The sequence below is a fragment of the Staurois parvus genome, unplaced genomic scaffold, assembly GCF_062004578.1.
Source record: "Staurois parvus isolate SC_StPar_1 unplaced genomic scaffold, SC_StPar_1.0 ptg000276l, whole genome shotgun sequence".
In the NCBI taxonomy this organism is placed as follows: domain Eukaryota; kingdom Metazoa; phylum Chordata; class Amphibia; order Anura; family Ranidae; genus Staurois; species Staurois parvus.
In genome coordinates, this window is record NW_028318072.1 from 9,285,604 (window position 1) to 9,307,953 (window position 22,350).

Sequence of the window (22,350 nt, forward strand, 5' to 3'; positions counted from 1 at the left end):
AAGTTAAAATCTGTGTAACAGAGTTCCACCTGTTTTGGGCCTTAATGGGGTCCTATGGAAATCCATTTTTACGATGTTTAAGAATACCATTTATATGAAAAATATGGCCAAAGCTTTTTAGGCCTTACTTCTCCTATGGATCACAAAATTGCAGGTTGTTCTGCACTCCTGTGGCCCACGTTCAATAACAGCGGGCTAAAGTCAACTGTTGGTTGACGTCACTCAGCTGGTCCAGGCTCTGGAAAGATCCTGACTTTACAATCAGGATCCACCCAGATGCCTGGACCAGCAGCTGCCTCAGCCTCTTAATGAGCTGAGAAGCTGACCCATCAGCTCCCGACCCTCCACTGCCTTGTGCTCCAATAAGCGCTTTCTGCTCACTAAAGGCTGAGAACCAATCAGTGGTCTTTCATCGCTCAGTTCTTAGTCTTAGAAGTGATGGGGGACTGGTGCAATGACCAATGACATAATTTTTTTTTTCAGAAACCCATACTTCTCTTAAGTTTTGCATATGCTTCCAGAGACAACTAATCTTTTTACAGTTACTAAAACCAACAATAAAAATTACAAAAACGAAAAGAAAAATTTAGGCATTTTTGGTGGAAGGCACTGAGCTATAAGGGATTTAGTTAAATTCTTGTGAGTTTGTTTTAGCTTCCTTAGAGGATAACAATGGGTTTGCACTGGAGTTTTATGAAGTATACAAGACAACAGATGGTTCAGTGCTGACCGACATGAGCTTTCCCAGCCTTGCCTCAGGCGTCCTGAGAGCCGAAATTGTATTTCATGCTGAGAGACCAAGAAGCACAGAATGGTCAAAGATTTAATATCTAACACTGGAAGAAATGTAATCACAGCAGCGTAAGGAGAAACCTCACAAACCAAAAAGAAGTGTTAGCAATAATGGATTAATGAGGAAGGATTCAAAACTGCCAGATATCTATGTCGGCCGGAGGCAGGAATGATGAAGTTCAGGTAAGAATGCTGACCCCCCCACACCCACCAAACCAATTTAACGCTTGCCGGGAGGACACAATCATATGCTGTGGCACTATGACCTCTAAACCAGAAGAGCTCAGCTACCTTGAAAGCTAATGTCACTGAGCTCGGGCAATAAAGATACATGAATGGTTCCAGCATGTTAGATCATGTAAAGCTGAGCATACAAGAGCAGATTTTTGAACGAACGTTCATGCGAATATTTGTGTGAAAATTCTCAGTACATTAGCTTGATGGATGTCATTCAAAAGTAGCTCCAAATTTCATTTGTACAAGGTAAATAATCCAGCGCAGGAGAGCCGTTCTGTTGCCGTATATGTAGGTTATACAGTCAGCAAGTGGTTAATGCTCAATTTCAGAATGAATGGACTTTACCAAATGACTTCTATATTCACTGTTAGAAATATGTTCATTAAAGAAAAAAAATATCTATCCTGCTCCTTTAAGTTCTTGTCATTGCAAAAGAAAAAAAATATCTATCCTGCTCCTTTAAGTTCTTGTCATTGCAATTGAAAAGCAAACATCAATTTGACTCCATTAACAACTAGAAAATTGAACAAATCTTCTCAAAACAAAAAATTCAAACAAAAGTCTACTAGTGTATACAGTGGTGTATTTTGGTTTTGTGCTGCCCTGGCAAGACTAAAACTGGGCACCCCCCACATCTAAATTTGTACCACCCTTTCATCTGCAAACTCCACCCCTTCATCTTCTTCCTCTTTAGGCTCCACCTCTTCCTATTAGAGCTCCACCCACAGACGATGGGGTGCTATTCCTCCCACTGACACCAATGATGGGGCGCTATTCCTCACACACTGACACCAATGATGGGGCACTATTGCTCACACACTGACACCAATGATGAGGCGCTATTCCTCCCACTGACACCAATGATGGGGCACTATTCCTCACACACTGACACCAATGATGGGGCGCTATTCCTCACACACTGACAATAATGATGGGGCGCTATTCCTCACACACTGACACCAATGATGGGACGCTATTCCTCCCACTGACACCAATGATGGGGCGCTATTCCTCCCACTGACACCAATGATGGGACGCTATTCCTCCCACTGACACCAATGATGGGGCACTATTCCTCCCACTGACGGGGTACTATTCCTCCCACTGACACCAATGATGGGGCACTATTCCTCCCACTGACACCAATGATGGGGTGCCCCATCATTGGTGTCAGTGGGAGGAATCCTGCCCCATCATTGGTGTCAGTGGGAGGAATCCTGCCCCATCATTGGTGTCAGTGGGAGGAATCCTGCCCCATCATTGGTGTCAGTGGGAGGAATCCTGCCCCATCATTGGTGTCAGTGGGAGGAATCCTGCCCCATCATTGGTGTCAGTGGGAGGAATCCTGCCCCATCATTGGTGTCAGTGGGAGGAATCCTGCCCCATCATTGGTGTCAGTGGGAGGAATCCTGCCCCATCATTGGTGTCAGTGGGAGGAATCCTGCCCCATCATTGGTGTCAGTGGGAGGAATCCTGCCCCATCATTGGTGTCAGTGGGAGGAATCCTGCCCCATCATTGGTGTCAGTGGGAGGAATCCTGCCCCATCATTGGTGTCAATGGGAGGAATCCTGCCCCATCATTGGTGTCAATGGGAGGAATCCTGCCCCATCATTGGTGTCAGTGGGAGGAATCCTGCCCCATCATTGGTGTCAGTGGGAGGAATCCTGCCCCATCATTGGTGTCAGTGGGAGGAATCCTGCCCCATCATTGGTGTCAGTGGGAGGAATCCTGCCCCATCATTGGTGTCAGTGGGAGGAATCCTGCCCCATCATTGGTGTCAGTGGGAGGAATCCTGCCCCATCATTGGTGTCAGTGGGAGGAATCCTGCCCCATCATTGGTGTCAGTGGGAGGAATCCTGCCCCATCATTGGTGTCAGTGGGAGGAATCCTGCCCCATCATTGGTGTCAGTGGGAGGAATCCTGCCCCATCATTGGTGTCAGTGGGAGGAATCCTGCCCCATCATTGGTGTCAGTGGGAGGAATCCTGCCCCATCATTGGTGTCAGTGGGAGGAATCCTGCCCCATCATTGGTGTCAGTGGGAGGAATCGTGCCCCATCTTTAGTGTCAGTGGGAGGAATAGTACCCCATCATTGGTGTCAGTGGGAGGAATCCTGCCCCATCATTGGTGTCAGTGGGAGGAATCCTGCCCTATCATTGGTGTCAGTGGGAGGAATCCTGCCCCATCATTGGTGTCAGTGGGAGGAATCGTGCCCCATCAATGGTATCAGTGGGAGGAATCGTGCCCCATCATTGGTGTCAGTGGGAGGAATCGTGCCCCATCATTGGTGTCAGTGGGAGGAATCGTGCCTCATCATTGGTATCAGTGGGAGGAATAGTGCCCCATCATTGGTGTCAGTGGGAGGAATAGTGCCCCATCTTTAGTGTCAGTGGGAGGAATAGTGCCCCATCTTTAGTGTCAGTGGGAGGAATAGTGCCCCATCTTTAGTGTCAGTGGGAGGAATAGTGCCCCATCATTGGTGTCAGATGGAGGAATAGTGCCCCATCATTGGTGTCAGAGGGAGGCATAGTGCCCCATCATTGGTGTCAGAGGGAGGCATAGTGCCCCATCATTGGTGTCAGAGGGAGGCATAGTGCCCCATCATTGGTGTCAGAGGGAGGCATAGTGCCCCATCATTGGTGTCAGAGGGAGGCATAGTGCCCCATCATTGGTGTCAGAGGGAGGCATAGTGCCCCATCATTGGTGTCAGAGGGAGGCATAGTGCCCCATCATTGGTGTCAGAGGGAGGCATAGTGCCCCATCATTGGTGTCAGAGGGAGGCATAGTGCCCCATCATTGGTGTCAGAGGGAGGCATAGTGCCCCATCATTGGTGTCAGAGGGAGGCATAGTGCCCCATCATTGGTGTCAGAGGGAGGCATAGTGCCCCATCATTGGTGTCAGAGGGAGGCATAGTGCCCCATCATTGGTGTCAGAGGGAGGCATAGTGCCCCATCATTGGTGTCAGAGGGAGGCATAGTGCCCCATCATTGGTGTCAGAGGGAGGCATAGTGCCCCATCATTGGTGTCAGAGGGAGGCATAGTGCCCCATCATTGGTGTCAGAGGGAGGCATAGTGCCCCATCATTGGTGTCAGAGGGAGGCATAGTGCCCCATCATTGGTGTCAGAGGGAGGCATAGTGCCCCATCATTGGTGTCAGAGGGAGGCATAGTGCCCCATCATTGGTGTCAGAGGGAGGAATAGTGCCCCATCATTGGTGTAAGAGGGAGGAATAGTGCCCCATCATTGGTGTCAGTGGGAGGAATAGTGCCCCATCATTGGTGTCAGTGGGAGGAAGTGCCCCATCATTGGTGTCAGTAGGAGGCATAGTGCCCCATCATTGGTGTCAGTAGGAGGCATAGTGCCCCATCATTGGTGTCAGTAGGAGGAATAGTGCCCCATCATTGGTGTCAGTAGGAGGAATAGTGCCCAATCATTGGTGTCAGAGGAGTGATTCCTCCCACACTGACACTAATGATGGGGCACTATTACTCCCACTGATACAATTATACTTACATCACGTGCTGACCCCTGCTCCAGCCCGAGCTTCCACCTTCAGGCCCATCAGCTGTCTTCCTCCAGCCGCTCTCCTCCTCTTCACCGGCTCCAGCTGCTCCCTCACTCGATCTTTAATCTTCGCGCTGCCACTCAGCAACTCCTTTCCAAGCTCCGCCTCCTCACCTGTGATTGGCCGCCTGTGTGCCTTTTCTGAGCTACAGATCTGGTGGCCAATCGCGATCAAGATCCAGGAAGATGAAGACACCGGACGGACACCCTCTGCACCCCTCCTCCAGCAACGCCTTGTGGACCAGATCGACGTGGGACACGGAGTCGCAGACCAGGTAAGACACAGCAGCCCCTGTCCCTTTCCCACGGAAGTGTCCCTTCCGTGAGAAGGGGGAGGGGGCGCTGCCGTCGTGCCGCCCCCCCCCTGAAAAGTGCCGCCCCCCTGAAAAGTGCCGCCCTAGGCAAATGCCTTGTTTGCCTCGCAGCAAATACGCCCCTGAGTGTATACCTAGCTTGACTTACACATTCCCCTGCCTAGGAAGTCTAAAGAGTGCGCCTGTGTTGGTATCAATAATAGACAATCAAATCAACATAGTATTGGCAGCCTCCCTCATTTGTATACAAAAAGCAGGACGAGCCGGCAACTCCAAAATGCTGTGATCAGTGCTACTTGCCGAAACCTGCTTTTATGCCACTCCTGTATCACTAATAAAGCTTCCATGTGGATTTTGGAGTTGCTGTCTCTTCCTGCTTTTTGTATCCTGTATCCAGTGTTTGGAGGACACTTTGGAGTCCCACTGCTGAATCAGGTGTGTTTCCTGTTCGAGCGCTGATTTTCTGCTATCATACGCCCTCATTTGTATATCTGGCACATACCAGTTTTAGAAGGGAAGCACAGAGAGGTTTTCCTTGGATTCTACACTACCTTTCACTGCTGTTACTGGAGCTTACAGGGTTACACTTCTGTTCTCATTTAGAACTGACCTTTTTCAGTAAAAAATATTTGATCAATGAATGCAAAACATTACCTGTGATATCTCTAAAATCCTGAAAAATGCTCCTTAAAACAATGCAAAAACGAATGATGTGCAACAAACTGTAGCAAACGTATTTCAACTTTTGCCATGTTCATTTTATTTGTTGCATTCACTGCCATCAGACTTGTGTGGTCAAAGCATGCGTCTTAAGTCAATTCTGCCTTCCATTACCATATGTTTCATTTCAAGAGAAATAAGGGAAGGTGAAGGCCCACTAATCTCAATAACCAAAATCTGTCACCAGCACACATGTACCAGACGTGCTTTCATGCACACAGTGGTATGCACCTATGCCAAGATCAAAATATATTATTCTACCAAACAACATTTCAAAATGTTTACTTGCAAACCAAAACTGCCAACGGAAGGGGAGATGATCTTCAAGGACAAGAAAGCGGTCAACTTACTAAAAACTAAACACTTCTGCCTCTGGAATGGCAGATGACTCGCTGTACCAGAACTCTAATGGGGAGGGCTTGCTGTCTCCTCCTCAGTGTGGGTGCTAAGCAAATACTAATTATCTGAGGCACTTTAGAGATGTAGTGCCAGCGCCCAGAAAAAATGTGGTAACTTCACTGTTTTAATAAAAATAAAGGGTAATGCCAAGGTGAGAAAAACTTTACACAGTCAGCAAAAAGCATTTGGGGTGGATAATAGAACAACTGAATACAGGTAATTAAGTCCACTCAAGCCTTGGCAGAAAGCAACGTCCACATGCCTCATGTTTTGGAAAGGTTAGCATCTGTGCTTTACACCAACCTGCTAGGTTAATATAACTGACATCTAAATATTTGGGTTTGGGGAGTAAAAGAGGAAAAAAATATGGAACAGCAGCAAAGTGATTTTCTTTCAGCATCAATTATTTTCCTGGTGACCATTGTCAAGGGGCTAGAAAATCCAAAATGTTACAGTTGTCCCCAGAACTGGAATAGAAGGGAAACGATACCCCTGTACACTTTGTGTAGTATTTTTCAATAGGAAGTGAATGGAAATCTCTCCAAAAGGAAAGACAGACATAAAAAAAACAAACAAAAAAAAAGGCATCACACACCAACCTTTTCTGCAATTCCACTTTCAGTTGTATAAATAGCCATTAATTCTGTGTCTTCCGTATCCTGGTCAACAGTGGACGCGGCACCTCCATTTATAACCACCTACACATTAAGAGAGGGATCAAAGAGGAATCAGTCAGAAAATATGTTTCATCATCACCAAAATTAGAATAAGTAAATAATTTCACTACAAAAATGTCCAGGTATATCAAAAAAGTTGCTAATTTTCTAAATGGATGAAGCACACACAAATTAAGCTTCACACACTAAACTTCTAAATGGACAAGACTTGCATACCCTCAAAGCAAGTAGATCCTTTATTAGACCTGGACTAGGAAGATGGTATTTTTTCTGTGGCTTGTTTCTACAGGCAGTGCAGACAAATGAAACTTAAAACCCTAATGTCAAACCAGAACTTTTTTTTTTATAGTTTTGGATAGAGTACAGAAGGAGTAGAACTTCTGTTTTTACTGCTATCCAGAGCTCTGTCAGGGAGATTTCCTCTGACTATGCATGAGCATGATCTTCAAACTGTTCAGACTAGGATCTGGACGCATGATCAAGAAGCATGTAAACCTGTAGCTGTGGGGTAGGGAACGCCCCGGTTTCAGATGACTGGACTGTACAAGCATCAGCCTCCATCTGGGTTCGCAAACTTGGGTTCAGATCCTAGTCTGAACATGGCCGAATTCTTCACTACTGCTGAATAAAGGTTTCACCAGAAACAAGTGAGGAAAAACCTTCAAAAGAGGTACCCAGAAACAGAAATATGAGAGAGGTTTTAAGTATCTCCAACTTTTAACAATAAATAAATAAATAAAAGCAGTAAAAGTCAGCAGGACGAGAAGAAGAAATCTCTCCAACAGAGCCCCAGATCGCAGTAAAAACAAACAGTGTGAACAAATTTACAGAAGAAGGAATGCGGGAAATACCTCATACCTGCTTGCGGTTCCTTCCGTTCAATCACAGACTGGTGGGAGAACAGATTTAGGTTGATGTCATACTTGTGACCCCACCACTGGTGAAAACCTTCTAGTAGCAGGACACTATGGAGGACACAGCTGGGGTGTGAAATACTCACCTGCTTGCATGTGTAGTTCTTGCTTGCTGGATGATCGAGGTAATGCTCTCTTGCCAGTGACTTGATTGTTAAAGTTTTCAACAATGAGGGAGCAACCTCTCACTGATCCAGCTGGAGATGAAGCAACACATACAAGCAAGAAGTGTTCTCACCAGCTACAGGATTGCTAAAAAATGATGGAAGCAGTGACCAGCAAATGGATTACTAAACTATGAAGAAAGGATCACAAGTATGACATTAATATTATACAGGTCTTATATAGTGCCATAAATGTGTGCAGCGCTGTACAACATAGCATGAACCCAAGAAAGTGGAACCATTTTCTTCCTATTGTCACCCATCCAATGATCTCACTATAGGAAGGGTGCTGAGGTATGGATATTATGTAATATTTGACTTTTAACTGGACCTGAGTAAGATTTTTGCCTGAAGTATAATTTCATTATTCAGTTTATTAGTTTCCAACTATATTTATTTAATCCACAGAAAGAAATGGCCCAAAACATGGAAAACATTTTCAGTATTACAGTGCACTTTAACACACTGTGTTGTACTGGAAGGTCTTATCATACTGGTAAACACTGCTGCACATAGATAACGCTTACTACAAGTAGAATTGTCTTTTTTTTTTAATGATTTTCAGCACGCTACAACTACAAATATTTCAATTTTCCTTGTACCGAAGGTTAAATGACAATGGCTGGCTGTAAACAGCTCAATAAAAGCAAGTCATTTTCAGTATCATTTGCTATTATCAGACCATACTGCAAGACGAGACAGTGAACACCTCAGCCAGTTGGAGCCTTTCATTACTGCATATGAGCAACATTCAATTCGGCAAAGTATTGACTATGCCACTTTAACTCTTGGATAACCGCGTGCCCCACTAAAGTCATGCAAACGGTTGCATACCTTTGGAGAAATGGTTATATCATATTTCCATAATTGATTAGTCAGCCTGCTTACAGAATCCATTATTTGTTTAAATATCAGGAAATACAGTGCAATACATACAGATCAGTACACCATAATACATACATGTCAGTAAATGCCTGAGAACTTGTGAATGTGTGAGGAGCAATGCCTTGTGGGACATGTAGTCCTGGGCAGGAGAAGGAATTGAGTGTTTTTAGAGGCAGAAGTTTTTTTTACCTTGCTATAGGGGAACTCTATACTTTGTGGCTTGTTATAGGGGTACTCTGAAGCAGGAGAAGGCCAGAGGTACTGGTGGGGGACCCCAAAAGAGGAGAATCAGGGCTCAACAAATCCCAGGTGCTAGGTTGCCATGGCAACTAGAAATTGCAACCTGATGCCTGAGTTCACACATTGCTTCCTATTGACTTCAATGCAAAAATCGCCTCCCATTGACTGCAATGCAAAATCGCCTACCATTGACTTCAATGCAAAATTGGAACAGTAAACTAAACTCGTATTAACCCACTAAAATCCATGTCAAACCATTGAAAACATTTTTATATAATTAGGCCACTGAGAATTGCTAAAAATTCAAAAAAGAACAATTAACATCCACTTCTATGTTGAGTCCTTTGGGGGCCATAGTTCCTAGCTGGTAAATCCATTGAGCTTCATTTTGGGATATGGCCTTTTTCATGTTGGTACTTTGCCAGTGTTTATCCACCTGATCTATTCCACAAAATTTTAATTGTATGGGGTACCTATTGTGATGAATTCTGACATGGTTGAATAGGCTTTGGTTGCAAAATCCCTTTTTTACATTATTAATATGCTCCCTTAGCCTAATCCTCAGTTCTCTGGTAGTTCTATCTACATATTGTAGGCCACACATACATTCTAATAAACAGGTAACGCATGTGCTACTATATGTGATGAACTTTCTTATTTGATGAGATTTTCCTGCAACATTAGATGGAAAGTGTGTAAATTTCTTGCCATCTTTCATACAAGTCTTACACGTTAAGCATTTGCCACAATTAAAAAAAAAAAAAAAAAAAAAAAAAAAACACTTGATCTGAAATGTCACCTTTTTTTTAGGTGTGTCTGGGACACTAATCTGTCCTTCAATATTGGAGGATGCCTGTAGACAAATTTTAGTCTCTAAGGGAGTACATTAATCAATGATCTCTTTATAGAATGGGCCAGTATTTATTAACAGCTTTTTCTACTTGTTTGTATTGCCTACTGAATTCTAAACTAAAGACAATATCATATTCATCATTTTTCTTTTGTTTTAGACGTTCGTCCCTGTTCATAGTCTTAACCTGATTCTTGATATGTTGTAAGCTCTGTCTTTTGAAGCCCTTTTCTACAAACCTCCTAACAACCTTTTCAGATTATTGGTCAAAGTCTTTATGATCACAATTCTGCCTAATCCACATTATTTGTCCCTTGGGTATTGCTCCCAATCATCTAGGGTGGTGGCCACTTCTGACCGGAATGTAACCATTCCGGTCCGTTTCTTTAAAATGAGTATGTGTACAGAGCCTGTTTTCTTCTAAATTTGTAGATTTCTAGGTCCAAATAATTAACCACTTCAGTGCTATAATTGGCTGTGTGATATCATACTTGTTTATATTAATTTCCCTCAAAAAGTTCTTTTAAGGAAGTTTCAGATCCCTCTCAGACTAGGAATACATTGTCTATATATCTTTTGTATGCCTCGAGCTCTTTTTTAGGTCTATGATATATGTCTTCCTATTTGATCACGAATATGTTAGCTGCCGTGGAGGCAAACTTAGCCCCAAGGCAACTCCCTTCTTTTGGATGTAAAATTGTTTGTCATAACAAGAATTAATTTTCATGGCTAATTCCAAAATATCTAGCATGAATTCAATCTGCTGGTCTTTTAACTTCGTTTTATTCTTCAAGGCCCATTTCTCTGCCTCTAGGGCATCTTTTTGATTAATATTGGTATACAGAGTGTTCACATCAATAATTGCTAGTATGCATTTATTACTAATTGGTATGGTTTTTAATATACTTATCAATTCCTTACTGTCTTTAACATACGAAGGATAATCTTGAAATTGCTTGAAGGCAGTGGTCTAGATCAGTGGTCGGCAAGCCGCGGCTCGCGAGCCACATGCGGCTCGTTACACAGTTTAATGCGGCTCTTCTGTGTGCCGGGTGCCCGCTCCCCTCCCTCCTCTCGGGCGGCCGCCCCAAAAGTCAGGCAAACTACGGCCCGCATACGGCCCGGCGGAACTTTTAATCCGGCCCGCGGAGCGTGGCAAACATTGGCTGTCAGGATGTAGGCGGGGCAGCGTGACGAACTCCTCTCCTCTCACAGTCCGCCCTGAAGACCGGAACGGCGCGGGAACACGGCGAGAGGAACGCGCGGAGCAAAGGTAAGTGAATTGACACAATATGGGGGATGAATTACTATGGGGGATGAATTACTATATGGGGGATGAATTACTATAGGGGGGATGAATTACTATATGGGGGATGAATTACTATATGGGGGGTGTATTTTCAGTTTTAAAAATGTGGCTCTCAAAATAAATTTCAATCGTGGTTTTGGCGAGATTTGGCTCAGTTGAAAAAAAAGGTTGCCCACCACTGGTCTAGATAATCTCCTACTTGAAGAAGTGAATCCACCCCATTTATATTGGGTCTGCCAAAAAGGTTTCTTGTATCTTTATGGATCTTGGGGACTTGGTAAATTATACGCATTTTTGGTGCTTCTCTTATTAGATATTTAGCTTCTCTGTTATTCAATATAACATCCTTTTGAACTTTTTTTTTTTTTTTTTACCAACCTTGTCAGTTTAGCTTTCAACTTGTTCTTTGGGTCCCCTTTAACCTCTCTAGCGGTCTGATAATGTCCATAGTTCGGTGCTCAAAGCGGTACTTTTTTTGCATGGAAATATGTATTCTTTTTATTGTAGGCCTGTAATTTTTAGGAATAACTCACTGAAATCTGTACAAGAGTCTAGTAAACATCCCGGGTATGTTACAATTTGAAACACAAAATCATAAATTATAATTTAAATAATCATAAAACATTATAATATAATAATTAGAGATGAGCGAATTATTCAAAAATTCGGTTCGGCTGATTCGCCGAATTCGCCGGAAAAATTCGATTCGATCCGAATATATTCGCCGCGAATTTAACTTATAAAAAGGGTGTTTCTAGGCTTCAGAGAGCCTTTATATTAGTGCAGAACACTGTACCTTTAATTTAAATGCCCTTGGAGTCTGCTGGGGAAGAGAAATAATACTGTCAGTCAGTATGACATGCAGATGAGTGCCGTCGATCTTAGAATCACCGCACACTTCACTCATTTGGGCAGTCACGGGGCCAAAACCAGAGTGTGGAGCCACAGTGTGGCGGTGGAGGCAGCAGCAATGGGAGGCCATACAGCACCCTATGACAAAATGGAACCCACCAGCAGTGTGAGGAGACCTGAAAGTGGCACATGGCAGAGTGTGGCGATGGAGACAGCAGCAATGGGAGGCCGTACAGGGACCCATGACACACTCTGGACCTGGCAGCAGCATGAGGAGGCGGTACAGGGGCCCATGACAGATTACGGGCCTGGCAGCAGCATGGGGAGTCGGTACGGGGGCCCATGGCAGATTACGGGCCTGGCAGCAGCATGAGGAGGCGGTACAGGGGCCTGTGGCAGAGCGTAAGCAGCTAAAATTGAAGGCCATACAGAGGCCTATGTTAAAAAGTCCCCCCAGCAGCAGCGTGGGGAGACGACTATCAAGAGTCCAATGGCAGAGTGGCGGAGCAGAAGCAGCTTCAATTGAAGGCCATACACAGGCCTAGGTTAAAAAGCGGAAGCCGTCAGCAGCGTGAGCAGACGACAGAGGCACATGGCGCAGGGTGGCGGTGGATGCAGCAGTATTCGGAAGCCATACACAGGCCTAGGTTAAAAAGCGGAAGCCGTCAGCAGCGTGAGCAGACGACAGAGACACATGGCGCAGGGTGGCGGTGGATGCAGCAGTATTCGGAAGCCAAACACAGGCCTCGGTTAAAAAGCGGAAGCCGTCAGCAGCGTGAGCAGACGACAGAGTCACATGGCGCAGGGTGGCGGTGGAGGCAGCAGCAATGGAAGGCCATACAGCACCCTATCACAAAATGGAACCCACCAACAGTGTAAGGAGACCTGAAAGTGGCACATGGCGCAGGGTGGCGGTGGAGGCAGCAGTATTCGGAAGACATACACAGGACTAGTTTAAAAAGCGGAAGCCGTCAGCAGCGTGAGCAGACGACAGAGGCACATGGCGCAGGGTGGCGGTGGAGGCAGCAGTATTCGGAAGCCATACACAGGCCTAGGTTAAAAAGCGGAAGCCGTCAACAGCGTGAGCAGACGACAGAGACACATGGCGCAGGGTGGCGGTGGAGGCAGCAGTATTCGGAAGCCATACACAGGCCTAGGTTTAAAACTGGAACCCAGCAGCGTGAGCAGACGACAGAGGCACATGGCGCAGGGTGGCGGTGGAGGCAGCAGCAATGGAAGGCCATACAGCACCCTATCACAAAATGGAACCCACCAACAGTGTAAGGAGACCTGAAAGTGGCACATGGCGCAGGGTGGCGGTGGAGGCAGCAGTATTCGGAAGCCAAACACAGGCCTCGGTTAAAAAGCGGAAGCCGTCAGCAGCGTGAGCAGACGACAGAGGCACATGGCGCAGGGTGGCGGTGGAGGCAGCAGCAATGGAAGGCCATACAGCACCCTATCACAAAATGGAACCCACCAACAGTGTAAGGAGACCTGAAAGTGGCACATGGCGCAGGGTGGCGGTGGAGGCAACAGTATTCGGAAGACATACACAGGACTAGTTTAAAAAGCGGAAGCCGTCAGCAGCGTGAGCAGACGACAGAGGCACATGGCGCAGGGTGGCGGTGGAGGCAGCAGTATTCGGAAGCCATACACAGGCCTAGGTTAAAAAGCGGAAGCCGTCAGCAGCGTGAGCAGACGACAGAGGCACATGGCGCAGGGTGGCGGTGGAGGCAGCAGTATTCGGAAGCCATACACAGGCCTAGGTTTAAAACTGGAACCCAGCAGCGTGAGCAGACGACAGAGGCACATGGCGCAGGGTGGCGGTGGAGGCAGCAGCAATGAAAGGCCATACAGCACCCTATCACAAAATGGAACCCACCAACAGTGTAAGGAGACCTGAAAGTGGCACATGGCGCAGGGTGGCGGTGGAGGCAGCAGTATTCGGAAGACATACACAGGACTAGTTTAAAAAGCGGAAGCCGTCAGCAGCGTGAGCAGACGACAGAGGCACATGGCGCAGGGTGGCGGTGGAGGCAGCAGCAATGGAAGGCCATACAGCACCCTATCACAAAATGGAACCCACCAACAGTGTAAGGAGACCTGAAAGTGGCACATTGCGCAGGGTGGCGGTGGAGGCAGCAGTATTTGGAAGACATACACAGGACTAGTTTAAAAAGCGGAAGCCGTCAGCAGCGTGAGCAGACGACAGAGGCACATGGCGCAGGGTGGCGGTGGAGGCAGCAGTATTCGGAAGCCATACACAGGCCTAGGTTAAAAAGCGGAAGCCGTCAGCAGCGTGAGCAGACGACAGAGGCACATGGCGCAGGGTGGCGGTGGAGGCAGCAGTATTCGGAAGCCATACACAGGCCTAGGTTTAAAACTGGAACCCAGCAGCGTGAGCAGACGACAGAGGTACATGGCGCAGGGTGGCGGTGGAGGCAGCAGCAATGGAAGGCCATACAGCACCCTATCACAAAATGGAACCCACCAACAGTGTAAGGAGACCTGAAAGTGGCACATGGCGCAGGGTGGCGGTGGAGGCAGCAGTATTCGGAAGACATACACAGGACTAGTTTAAAAAGCGGAAGCCGTCAGCAGCGTGAGCAGACGACAGAGGCACATGGCGCAGGGTGGCGGTGGAGGCAGCAGTATTCGGAAGCCATACACAGGCCTAGGTTAAAAAGCGGAAGCCGTCAGCAGCGTGAGCAGACGACAGAGACACATGGCGCAGGGTGGCGGTGGATGCAGCAGTATTCGGAAGCCAAACACAGGCCTCGGTTAAAAAGCGGAAGCCGTCAGCAGCGTGAGCAGACGACAGAGGCACATGGCGCAGGGTGGCGGTGGAGGCAGCAGTATTCGGAAGCCATACACAGGCCTAGGTTTAAAACTGTAACCCAGCAGCGTGAGCAGACGACACAGGCACATGGCGCAGGGTGGCGGTGGAGGCAGCAGCAATGGAAGGCCATACAGCACCCTATCACAAAATGGAACCCAACAACAGTGTAAGGAGACCTGAAAGTGGCACATGGCGCAGGGTGGCGGTGGAGGCAGCAGTATTCGGAAGACATACACAGGACTAGTTTAAAAAGCGGAAGCCGTCAGCAGCGTGAGCAGACGACAGAGACACATGGCGCAGGGTGGCGGTGGGTGGCGGTGGATGCAGCAGTATTCGGAAGCCAAACACAGGCCTCGGTTAAAAAGCGGAAGCCGTCAGCAGCGTGAGCAGACGACAGAGGCACATGGCGCAGGGTGGCGGTGGAGGCAGCAGCAATGGAAGGCCATACAGCACCCTATCACAAAATGGAACCCACCAACAGTGTAAGGAGACCTGAAAGTGGCACATGGCGCAGGGTGGCGGTGGAGGCAGCAGTATTCGGAAGACATACACGGGACTAGTTTAAAAAGCGGAAGCCGTCAGCAGCGTGAGCAGACGACAGAGGCACATGGCGCAGGGTGGCGGTGGAGGCAGCAGTATTCGGAAGCCATACAGAGGCCTAGGTTAAAAAGCGGAAGCCGTCAGCAGCGTGAGCAGACGACAGAGGCACATGGCGCAGGGTGGCGGTGGAGGCAGCAGTATTCGGAAGCCATACACAGGCCTAGGTTAAAAAGCGGAAGCCGTCAGCAGCGTGAGCAGACGACAGAGACACATGGCGCAGGGTGGCGGTGGATGCAGCAGTATTCGGAAGCCAAACACAGGCCTCGGTTAAAAAGCGGAAGCCGTCAGCAGCGTGAGCAGACGACAGAGGCACATGGCGCAGGGTGGCGGTGGAGGCAGCAGCAATGGAAGGCCATACAGCACCCTATCACAAAATGGAACCCACCAACAGTGTAAGGAGACCTGAACGTGGCACATGGCAGAGTCTGGCGATGAAGTCAGCAGCAATGGGAGGCCGTACAGGGACCCATGACACACTCTGGACCTGGCAGCAGCAAGAGGAGGCGGTACAGGGGCCCATGGCAGAGTGGCGAAGCGTAAGCAGCTTAAATTGAAGGCCATACAGAGGCCTATGTTAAAAATAATAACATGTTTGGGGCATGATTCATGGCGGATTTAGTCAGTTGTGTCAGGAACTGGTGGTCTGAAATCCAGACTAATCCACGCCCGATTTATTTTCACAAACGTGAGTCTCTCCACACTTTGGGTGGACAGTCGTGTCCTCCGCGGAGTTACAATACCTCTTGCCGCACTAAACACGCGCTCCGATGCCACGCTACTGGCCGGGCATGACAGCCTTTCAAGGTCAAATTCAGCTAGTTGGGGCCAAAGGTCAAGTTTCGTTGCCCAGTAGTCAAGGGGATTGTCTACCTCGGTTGGCAGGGTGCTGTCCAAGTAGGCCCAAGCCTGTTTGAGGTCCTGCTCCAGGTCCACCTGATGCTGCTGCTGCTGCGGCTGGTTAGTAGTTTCCTCACTGCGCTGGTGAAGAAAGCTACTCATCATCGACTGCAGACTGAGGCAGCCGCTGCTGGTGGAGCTGCCACTGCTCCTACCACCCCACCCCTCCCCTGCTGCCATGGCAGCGGAACGCGAGCGCACAGGGCCCACAGTGTATGAGGATGGACGTTGGCGCAGAAAGGCAGAGACCAACTGACTACATAGGTGGTTTTTATAGTACGTTATTTTGGCCTCCCTCTCAGCAGGTGTGAAAAAGGCCACCATTTTTGAACGGTAGCGAGGGTCCAACAAGGTGGACAGCCAAAAGTCATCCCTCTGTCTGATGGTTATTATTCGGCTGTCGCTACGCAAGCAACCGAGCATGCTATGGGCCATTTGTGCCAAGGAATGCGAGGGACTCCCTGCCTCCATCTCCACAGCATACTGCCACGGTGCGTCTGGGTCCTCTGTCTCCTCCTCCTCCTCTACCAGATGCTCCTGCTCCTCCACTCCTGTCCGCTGAGTGGAAAAACCACCCATTTCACTCAATAATTCCTGAGCACCAATGTCCTCCTCTACCTCCTCCTCTTCTTCCTGTCCTGCCCCCACAGGGGTCATGTGGCGTTGAGATCTGTGCGCCACGTCTACCGCACCCTGACCAGCCATTGTTAACAGCATTTGTTCCAGGACGTGCAACAGAGGAATGACGTCATTCATCCCATAGTCCTGCCGACTCACGAATAGCGTGGCCTCCTCAAAGGGCCTGAGCAAGCGGCAGGTGTCACGCATGAGCTGCCAATGGCTGACATCTAAGTTACACAGGGGAGTACCTTTATCCGCTTGTAACATCAGGAAATCGGTGATGGCCTTTCGCTGTTCGTAAAGGCGGTCTAACATATGTAGGGTTGAATTCCACCTTGTTGCAACGTCGCAGATCAGGCGATGCTGTGGAATTCCGTTCTGCCGCTGCAGCTCAAGGAGGGTGTGCTTTGCGGTGTAGGAATGGCTGAAATGCATGCAAAGTTTACGTGACATTTTAAGGATGTCTTGCAGTGGGATGGTGGATTTTAGGAACCGCTTGACAACCAGATTGAACACGTGAGCCATGCATGGCGCATGGCACAACCTTCTTTGACGCAGAGCAGACACCATGTTCTTTCCGTTGTCGGTCAACATGGTTCCGATTTTCAGTTTGCGCGGAGACAGCCATCTGTCGATTTCTCTGTTCATTACACTGAGAAGTTCCTCCCCTGTGTGACTACGTTCGCCAAGGCATACCAGGTGCAGCACAGCGTGACACCGTTGCGCCCTGCACATGTGATATGCCGGTCGGGTAATGGGACTTGGCACGGGGGTGGCGGCTGAGGACACGGCGGAAGAAGAGGTGGTAGAGGTGGACATCTTTGCTGGACCAAGGACGTGCAAACGTGGAGGCAAAAGCGGCGTGACCTGTCCAAGTTGCTGGTGCGGCTGTGCCGGCACCACGTTCACCCAGTGGGCCATAAATGACATGTACTGTCCCTGACCGTAGTTACAGCTCCACACGTCGGCGCTGCCGTGCACTTTGGCAGAGACCGACACGCTCAAAGACTGGCCCACCATCTCTTCTACATGTGAATGCAGGGCTGGCACTGCCTTTTTGGCGAAGAAATGCCGGCTTGGCACTCTCCACCGCGGCTCGGCACAAGCCATCATTTCTCGGAAAGGTGCTGAGTCCACCACTTGGAAAGGGAGGGACTGCAGCACCAGCAACTTGGACAGGAGGACGTTCAGCTTCTGCACCGTCGGGTGCGTGCTCGCAAACTGTTTTCTCTTGGAAACGGATTCCAAGAAAGACTGCACGGAATCCGTGAAGAGGAGTAGCAGGAGAAGGAGCATCTGAACGAGCGGAAGATGCCAACGAGCGACAACGCCCCTCAGCAGAGGTGTTGGAGCCTTGACTGGCTGATAGAGGGCGATTGACGTCGGGTGACGGAGCAAGTAACGGAGCGGGTGATGGAGCGAGGGCTGGGGCGGGCAGAACCGCCGTATCTTTATCACGGTTTTCCCAGGCCACCGAATGGCGACGCTGCATATGCTGACGCAACGCTGTAGTCCCAACATTGGCCCCCTGGCCACGCTTGACTTTCTGGCCACATAGTCGACATACGGCTACGTTTACTTCCTCTGGCGGCGTGACGAAAAATTGCCACACCGCCGAGTAGGAAACTTTGCCCCCGCTACTCCTCACTGGCTGACTGCTACTTCCTCCGTGCACACCGGCACCACTACTGGCCGTGGTGGTAGGCTGCAGTGGAGCTGGTGCTCTACTCCGTGGCCGTTTGGCTCCACTGACACTGCTGCGACCCTGCTGCCTCCTGGGCAACCCACCGACTGTTTTGCTCGCTGGCAAGCTGGCACCCTCTTCTCCTGATGATGCGGAAGCAATAGCCTGATGACGACGAGGCTGCCAAGTGCGATCAGCCTCATCATCATCAATTAGGGTCTCCGCGTCACTACTAGCCCCCTCGGCTGCGTGTGGGTCAGGAGACAGACCTGTCTCTAGATCGGCTACTGAGCCACTCTCCTCGCCAGTACTTCTTCGCCTGGCTGCTGAAGAGGCGGATGTCTCCCCCCGTTCCTGACCGCCCTCTGTTAGCTCTTCCTCACTGTACAGTGGGGCTGAGCCCACAGCATGCGATACTTCGCTTGGTGAGGGAACACCAAAGGACAGGGGCAGGTCGAGGACACGTGATTTCAGTGGGCTTGCTCCCGGGCCATGCCAACTAACGGTTGTGTCTGACGTACCCACCGACCGTTGGCTGTAGGTGTCAGAGGTGACCTGGGAAGAGGAAGACGACCGAGTCAACCAATCGATGACGGCAGGGTTGTCGGTGGAGACACGACCGCTGGATGACACCGGGAGCACTGGCCTCTGGCTGCGACTAGTGCTGCCTCGACCCCTTCCTCTGCTGCCACGTCTGCTCGCTCCTGAAACATTGCCTCCTCTGCCACTCCTCTGCGTGTTGTCTGACATACTCTTTAATTCAATAAGCACCCCAAAAATAAAAACGGATTTAACTCTTTGAACGTACAATAGTGGTTGTGAAGCAGAAAGTCAGTTTATTTAGCACAATCGGTCAATTGCAGCTTGCCGTTGGCTGGAAACTGTACGTTTATGTCACTGGAATGCACTAATCACCCAAAAAATATTACCGCCACCCGGCGTGTAAATGGATCTAACTCTTTGAACGTACAATAGTGGTTGTGAAGCAGAAAGTCAGTTTATTTAGCACAATCGGTCAATTGCAGCTTGCCGTTGGCTGTAAACTGTACGTTTCTGTCACTGGAATGCACTAATCACCCAAAAAATATTACCGCCACCCGGCGTGTATATGGATTTAACTCTTTGAACGTACAATAGTGGTTGTGAAGCAGAAAGTCAGTTTATTTAGCACAATCGGTCAATTGCAGCTTGCCGTTGGCTGGAAACTGTACGTTTATGTCACTGGAATGAACTAATCACCCAAAAAATATTACCGCCACCCGGCGTGTAAATGGATCTAACTCTTTGAACGTACAATAGTGGTTGTGAAGCAGAAAGTCAGTTTATTGTACACAACCGGTCAATTGCAGCTTGCCGTTGGCTGGAAACTGTACGTTTCTGTCACTGGAATGCACTAATCACCCAAAAAATATTACCGCCACCCGGCGTGTAAATGGATCTAACTCTTTGAACGTACAATAGTGGTTGTGAAGCAGAAAGTCAGTTTATTGTACACAACCGGTCAATTGCAGCTTGCCGTTGGCTGGAAACTGTACGTTTCTGTCACTGGAATGCACTAATCACCCAAAAAATATTACCGCCAGCCGGCGTGTAAATGGATCTAACTCTTTGAACGTACAATAGTGGTTGTGAAGCAGAAAGTCAGTTTATTTTGCACAATCGGCAAACTGCAGCACCAACTGTGCACGACAGCCACCAAAAAAAAAAAAGGGTGTATGTCACTTTAAATTTTCGATTCTTTGATAGCTGTGGCCCTAAGTAACGATTCTGTGGCCCTGAGTAGCGATTCTGTGGCCCTGAGTAACGATTCTGTGGCCCTGAGTAACGATTCTGTGGCCCTGAGTAACGATTCTGTGGCCCTGAGTAACGATTCTGTGGCCCTTAAGTCTCTGTGGCCCTAACTCTGTCCCTTCATACACACAGGTCTGTCTCTCTTGAATGACCGGAGGCTAATGGAGAATTCTAAGATGGCCGCGATTTATAGCTCCACCATTACACAGTGCTGGCTGGCTGGCTGCTGATTGGCTAATGCGATCACATGTCATGAATGAATGCATTATGGGTCAGCGCGCCTTGTCTGCGCGCCTTCCCAGAGATCCCCGCTCCGTCGCCACACATGTCGCCGCCATTTTTTGGAAAATTCGATTCGTGCATCCGAAGTGTTGCTAATCTTCGGATTCGGCGCGAATCGAATTTTTCCAAATCTTCGGAACGAATTCCACTTCGTCATGTTCGATTCGCTCATCTCTAATAATAATAAATTTAATTCCATAATATAATCAAACCAAAAACACTGAAATTTGAAATAGAGCGCCAAGTTCGCACATCACTGAGCAAAGTCGCAAAATCGTTTTCAGTGTCTGATGATGAATTTCCCCACAAATCATTATCCCTCAATCCTGCAAGTGGTTTACTAATCGCTGTTCTCTAGCTGGTCTAAAACCACTTTTGAGCTAAAGGGACGCTTTTTGGACGCCATGGACATTTCTCAGTATCCAGGCAGAAAGAACAGTAAAAATGCAGGCAGGGCGCAGGACAAAGCACTCGGGACAAAATGTATGTGAAATGGTTTGATACAGTAATATTTTACTATGTGATTTTAGTGTATTTAGTGAATGTCACTTTTTGTCGTTTCCAAATTTCCCGCTGTTCCGTCCTCCGTACGTCCCAACATCGCAGGGAACGGAACCCAGATGACAGATGCCGGCATCCGTCGGAGGAAATTACAGGGGACACTGCAGGAGGCACATCACTGGAGCGCAGGACAAGGTAAGTGAAGAACAGATTCCGGAGCAGCGCCGCATGGTAAGCCCGAGTGTAGCTCGGGGTTACCGCTTGTGGTACTGAAACTTTACCCCGAGCTACACTCGGGAATACCGCCAGGGAGGTTAAGTTTGTCATATTTTTCTTTGTCTGATATTAAGCGATTTAGTTCCCTCAAACAATCATCTTGATTAATAATTACAATTATTTTCAATGGCGCCTAAAAATTGGTGTGGTGAACTGCATTGAGTGAAGCTTGTTGCCCAAAAGTTTGCCTTGCTCCAGGTGCTGACAATCACGCTACGCTTAAAAAAAAAAAACAAAAAAAAAAACTGGCTCCAAACTTTTTTAGCTGGCTCCTAGCTTCAAAGAAAATTTTTTAAGCCCTAGTATAAGTTACATATTGTATATACAGTGGGGATCGAAAGTTTGGGCACCCCAGCTAAAAATTTGTATTAATGTGCATAAAGAAGCCAAGGAAAGATGGAAAAATCTCCAAAAGGCATCAAATTACAGATTAGACATTCTCATAATATATCAACAAATTAGATTTTATTTCCATCATTTACACTTTCAAAATAACAGAAAACAAAAAAATGGCGTCTGCAAAAGTTTGGGCACCCTGCAGAGTTAATATCTTGTACTGCCCCCTTTGGCAAGTATCACAGCTTGTAAACGCTTTTTGTAGCCAGCCAAGAGTCTTTCAATTCTTGTTTGAGGTATCTTTGCCCATTCTTCCTTACAAAAGTCTTCCAGTTCTTTGAGATTTCTGGGCTGTCTGTCACGCACTGCTCTTTTAAGGTCTATCCATAGATTTTCAATTATGTTGAGTTCAGGAGATTGTGAAGGCCATGGCAAAACCTTCAGTTTACGCCTCTTGATGTAATCCCCCGTGGATTTTGAGGTGTGTTTAGGATCATTATCCATTTGTAGAAGCCATCCTCTCTTTAACTTCAGCTTTTTCACAGATGGCATCAAGTTACCATCCAAAATTTGCTGAAATTTTATTTAATCCATTTTTCCTTCTA

General features: G+C 47.9%; 1 protein-coding gene across 2 annotated transcripts in view; it reads right to left on the minus strand.

The window, feature by feature from the left end:
* Nucleotides 1-22,350, minus strand: part of SLC23A2 (solute carrier family 23 member 2) — a 223,365-nt gene that overhangs the window by 85,120 nt on the left and 115,895 nt on the right. For both annotated transcript variants that reach the window (XM_089681738.1, XM_089681739.1), the window contains one exon: nucleotides 6,627-6,725. In XM_089681738.1, the coding sequence (XP_089537864.1) occupies nucleotides 6,627-6,725 (99 nt within the window). The remainder of the gene's footprint in view (nucleotides 1-6,626; nucleotides 6,726-22,350) is intronic.